Source organism: Meleagris gallopavo, chromosome 14 (assembly GCF_000146605.3).
Source record: "Meleagris gallopavo isolate NT-WF06-2002-E0010 breed Aviagen turkey brand Nicholas breeding stock chromosome 14, Turkey_5.1, whole genome shotgun sequence".
Classification (NCBI taxonomy): Eukaryota; Metazoa; Chordata; class Aves; order Galliformes; family Phasianidae; genus Meleagris; species Meleagris gallopavo.
In genome coordinates, this window is record NC_015024.2 from 2,497,169 (window position 1) to 2,502,042 (window position 4,874).

Below are 4,874 nucleotides of genomic sequence, written 5' to 3' on the forward strand. Positions count from 1 at the left end.
CGCCACCCCGCCTGGATGGCCATGGCCGCGGCCGTGTCGGGGTCCATCTGTGGGGGCACAACACGGGTGGCCTCAGTGGCAGCACCGTGGGTTGGGATGGGATTTAGGGAGCCCACCTCCCAGGGAGCCCACCTGCGTTTCCATGGGTCCCAGGTGCGTGGTTGGGTACAGAATGTCCACGGGGGGCAGCGACACCTCCTGATGTCAGAATGGCCTTGAAAACCCCACACGAGACAGGAGGAACATGGTCCAGGGCCACCTGATGTGATAGAGTCACCAGATGGTGACAGCCCCACATCCCCCGATGTCCCCACAGCATCACTGCCCTCTGGGACTTTTGTGCCATTAGGGCGATTTGCAGCTAAAAGCATTTGTCCATGTTAATTAAGCTGTATCTCCTGCATAGGAAGCAGAGCTGCGTGCGGCCTGCGAGAGCCGCGTTTTCTAACAGCCTCATTAGCAGGGCTCTCTCCTTTTTGAAGATAACGAGGGGAAGAAGCAGCCACAGCAGTCAATCGCGGTGCCTGACCCACGGGGCTCAGTGGGACAGTGCTCACTGTGCCCCCTCAGCCCTGGGGGCACCAGCTTTGTCATCGCAGATGAGCATCGCTCCATTCGCCTGCGGTGGAGTTTCGGTGTTTGCCATGAATCTATTTACTCCCAACCTTAATCTCAGAGGGGGGGAGTATAAAATATTAATAAAAATAATAATGAAAAAAAAAAGAAAATGAGCGGAGGCTGCAAGGAGTAGGAACACACTGGGATTGTGGAGTGGGAAACCTCTGTGAGTAAATGACCCCAAGGCCCTGTGCCAGGCATCAAGGTCTGGATGTGGCCAGGCTTTCCAGTGCTACAGCCCTTGGTGGTCACGGACACACAGGGATCTCCCCATCACCTCTTGCATCCTGTCCTCAGAAGGATGCCCAGGGGACATCATTACACCCCAGCCCTGGGACAACCACAGTTTCCTGTGCTCCAACACAGGACTGAGGGCTTGGATGACCTGTGTCCATCGGACCGCAGGGCACTGGGTTCCTCCAGCCTCCAGATGGGGGTTGCCCATTGGTCAGCCACTCACGGTGTCTAGGAGTGGATGCTCTCAGGGGATGCCTCTCATGGGGTCAAGTCCGGCTGTGCTCACCTCTCCCCTCCATGCAGGTCGCCAACCTGCTGCGGCTCTTCCAGATCCCGCAGATCAGCTACGCTTCCACCAGTGCCAAACTCAGTGACAAGTCTCGCTATGACTACTTTGCCCGCACCGTCCCACCTGACTTCTACCAAGCCAAAGCCATGTCGGAGATCCTCCGCTTTTTCAACTGGACCTACGTCTCCACGGTGGCCTCAGAGGGCGACTACGGCGAGACGGGCATCGAAGCTTTTGAGCAAGAAGCCCGCATGCGCAACATCTGCATCGCCACCTCGGAGAAGGTAGGACGCTCCATGAACAAGAAGACCTACGACGGCGTGGTGCGGGCGCTGCTGCAGAAACCCAACGCCAAGGTGGTCGTGCTCTTCACCCGCAGTGAGGATGCCCGGGAGCTGCTGGCGGCCGCCCACAGAGCCAATGTCTCCTTCATATGGGTGGCCAGCGATGGATGGGGAGCCCTGGAGAGCGTGGTGGCGGGGAGTGAAGCGGTGGCGGAGGGAGCCATCACCATCGAGCTGGCAGCGTACCCCATCCGGGAGTTCGCCGCATACTTCCTCAACCTCCATCCCTACAATAACAGCCGAAATCCCTGGTTTCGGGAGTTTTGGGAGCAAAAGTTCAAGTGCAGCCTTCACATGCAGGACTGCAGCCGGTACTCCCTAAAGACGGGCAAGTTTGAGCCAGAGTCCAAGATCACCTTCGTGGTCAATGCGGTCTACGCCATGGCTCACTCGCTTCACAACATGCACCGGGCGCTGTGCCCCAACACCACCAAGCTCTGCGACTCCATGAAGCCTGTCAACGGCAAGAGGTTCTACAAGGACTTCATGCTCAATGTTAATTTTGATGGTGAGTCCAGAGGTGGAGACGGGGCTTGGTTGCACAGCTGAATGGGTGGAGGGGCAGGGAGGATCAAGGAAGTCACACTCTCACTCCTTGAGGTCTTGGTCTCTCCTTGGAGACTTCAGCTACTTGCTCTGTGATTGATTTAGTCACCTCTCAGGGACTAAGCTAGAGGGAGAGCCTCAGTCAGGAGCCCACAGCTCTGGGGTCAGTCAGAACCATCGTCCCCTCTGGGCTGAGCCCTATGTACCACTCAGAGCCATGGAGGTTTGGGGGGCAGTGACACTGCACGGCTATGCAGACCCCCTGCTTTGCACTGCAGCATGGCTAGTGGGTGCCAACCATGGTGAGAGCATTCTGCACCACTACTCTCACGATCCCAAATAATAATGCTGCATGCGGCATGAAGGGCGAGGGGCCAGGTTGGAAATAGCCTCTTGGTCATGGTGGGCTGTGTCTCCCCGGTGCATCCCTGTGGCAGTGAGCGTGATCCCACACCATGGCCACATGGGCCAGCTGTCCAAGAAGTGACCATCTCCCTTTCTCATCTCTCCAGCTCCATTCAGGCCAGCAGACACTGAGAGCGTGGTTCGATTTGACCGCTACGGTGATGGGATTGGGCGCTACAATATCTTCAACTATCACCGCATGGATGGGCGGTACCGGTACCAGAAGGTGGGCTACTGGGCCGAGGGGCTCATCCTCAACACCAGCCTCATCCCCTGGGCAGGAATGTCCATCCCAGTGTCCCAGTGCAGTGATCCATGCAAGAAGAATGAGATCAAAAGCATGCAGCCAGGAGACATCTGCTGCTGGATCTGCATCCCCTGCCAGCCCTACGAGTACCTGCTGGATGAGTTCACCTGCATGGACTGTGGTTTGGGTTACTGGCCCAATGAGACCCTGAATGGCTGCTATGAGTTGCCCCAGGAGTACATCCGTTGGAAAGACGTCTGGGCCATCGGTCCCGTCACTATCTCTTGCTTGGGATTTATCTGCACTCTCTTTGTTTTTGGCGTCTTCATGAAGAACAATGACACTCCCATTGTGAAGGCCTCTGGACGGGAGCTCTGTTACATTCTCTTGACTGGGGTCCTCATGTGCTACAGCATGACCTTCATCTTCATTGCAAAGCCTTCCACTGAGGTGTGCACGCTCCGGCGCCTGGGGCTGGGCACATCTTTTGCTGTCTGCTATTCGGCCCTCTTGACCAAGACAAATCGCATCGCCAGGATCTTCAGCGGGGTGAAGGAGGGGGTCCAGCGCCCTCGCTTCATAAGCCCCACATCACAGGTGGTCATCTGCATGGCCCTCATCTCCTGCCAGCTGGTCATCGTCATCATCTGGCTGCTGGTGGAGACCCCTGGTACAGGCAAGGAGACCGAGCCTCACAAGAGGTACATCGTCACCCTCAAGTGCAACAACCGTGACTCCAACATGCTCATTTCGCTCACCTACAACGTCCTCTTGATTGTCCTGTGCACGGTCTATGCCTTCAAGACACGGAAATGCCCTGAAAACTTCAATGAGGCCAAGTTCATTGGGTTCACCATGTACACGACCTGCATCATCTGGCTGGCCTTCCTGCCCATCTTTTATGTGACCTCCAGCGACTACCGAGTAAGAGCCTGAGTTCTGGGGATGCCCATGGGGCCCAACCAGAGCAGCCCGCATGACCGGGGCAGCACAGGGCTGGGAGGGTCTGGGGAAGGGCTGATGAGGGCCCCATCCACGCTCTTGCCTGGGCGTGTGATGCTACCACACCTGTGATGCTCACCCCTCTGCCTCCAGGTGCAGACCACCACCATGTGCATCTCAGTGAGCCTCAGCGGCACGGTGGTCCTTGGCTGCCTCTTCACTCCCAAGCTCCACATCATACTCTTCCAGCCACAAAAGAATGTGGCCAGCCACCGCGTGGGCATGGCGCGCTTCAGCATGGCGGCTGCTGGCTCCAGCCAGTCCCACGGTGAGTGCAGCTGGGCCGGAGTTGGGCAGGGGGACAGCTGGGAAGGGAACAGCTGGGAGGGGGACCTGTGGAGCAGGAGGTAGGGGTGCTGCAGCACCCAAGGGATCGGCCGCTGTATTCCCAAGTTCTCCACCCCAGAGCTGCTCCTGGTGGTCCATCACTGCACTGGGATACCCCGGGTGGGGGCTGCTGCTGGATCCCCCCTCTCATAATTGGTGCCTTTTCCCCACCAGGCTCAGCCTCACAGTATGTGCCCACAGTGTGCAATGGCCGCGAGGCAGTGGACTCCACGACGTCGTCCTTGTGAAGGCTGGGGGGAGGCCATGCCCCAGCCCACCCCCTCACAGCGAGCACCAGCCCCAGAGTAGGGGCTGGAGGAGCGGGAAGGTGGCCCCCAGCCCAGCCCCAGCATCACAGCACTCATCCCTCAGAGCCCATCAGTGGCGCGCAGCCCCATCCCCAGCTCCCTTGCACTGAACTGCACTGTCCGTCACGCTTCGTTTGCCCTGAGCCGTGCCCCACCATACCCCTCCTCCACACAGAGCCCCACTGACAGCACGCTGCCCTCACTCACCCCACTTTCTCTCCAATGTCACAACCCCCTCGGATGAGCCAAGCATCACACCAGCCTCCCCAGCACATCCAGACCCCCACACCTGTACCGGTAGCACTTTTCCTTTTCCTCTTCATTTTTACTCCTGGGTTTGCAGGGTCCCAGCCCCGGCCCTGTCCCTGAGGAGCTCTCCATGCTCCCATCCCATGGCGGCAGAGGGACAGGAACACCTGCTCCATGCCTTGGGGCACTGCAGACCCCAGCAGCACCTGGAGAGGGGCTCAGAGGGCTGTTGAGTGATGGGGCCCCAGAGGGCTGAGCCCTTTTTTAAGAGTAGATTTTTTCTGTGCCCAAGATTCCTTTTT

General features: G+C 58.2%; 3 protein-coding genes across 5 annotated transcripts in view; 1 reads left to right on the plus strand and 2 right to left on the minus strand.

Annotated features, from left to right (window-relative positions):
* Nucleotides 1-722, minus strand: part of IQCF6 (IQ motif containing F6) — a 1,202-nt gene extending 480 nt beyond the window's left edge. Inside the window, exons 1-2 of one of the 2 annotated variants that reach the window (XM_019619942.1) lie at nucleotides 133-722; nucleotides 9-47 (exon numbers count right to left, since the gene is read on the minus strand). In XM_019619942.1, coding sequence (XP_019475487.1) covers nucleotides 9-47; nucleotides 133-371 — 278 coding nt within the window. In that variant the 5' untranslated portion in view covers nucleotides 372-722. The remainder of the gene's footprint in view (nucleotides 1-8; nucleotides 48-132) is intronic. The other variant, XM_019619941.1, reaches the window with a different exon arrangement.
* The window catches only part of GRM2 (glutamate metabotropic receptor 2), a 6,619-nt gene extending 1,931 nt beyond the window's left edge, over nucleotides 1-4,688 (plus strand). The window contains exons 2-5 of one of the 2 annotated variants that reach the window (XM_010718361.3): nucleotides 1,159-1,996; nucleotides 2,547-3,610; nucleotides 3,782-3,956; nucleotides 4,190-4,688. In XM_010718361.3, the coding sequence (XP_010716663.1) occupies nucleotides 1,159-1,996; nucleotides 2,547-3,610; nucleotides 3,782-3,956; nucleotides 4,190-4,263 (2,151 nt within the window). In that variant the 3' untranslated portion in view covers nucleotides 4,264-4,688. Of the gene's footprint in view, nucleotides 1-1,158; nucleotides 1,997-2,546; nucleotides 3,611-3,781 lie in introns of both variants that reach the window. The other variant, XM_019619901.2, reaches the window with a different exon arrangement.
* Nucleotides 4,576-4,874, minus strand: part of LOC104913139 — a 4,168-nt gene continuing 3,869 nt past the window's right edge. The window contains exon 5 of the mRNA XM_019619967.1: nucleotides 4,576-4,778. Within this exon, the coding sequence (XP_019475512.1) occupies nucleotides 4,576-4,778 (203 nt within the window). The remainder of the gene's footprint in view (nucleotides 4,779-4,874) is intronic.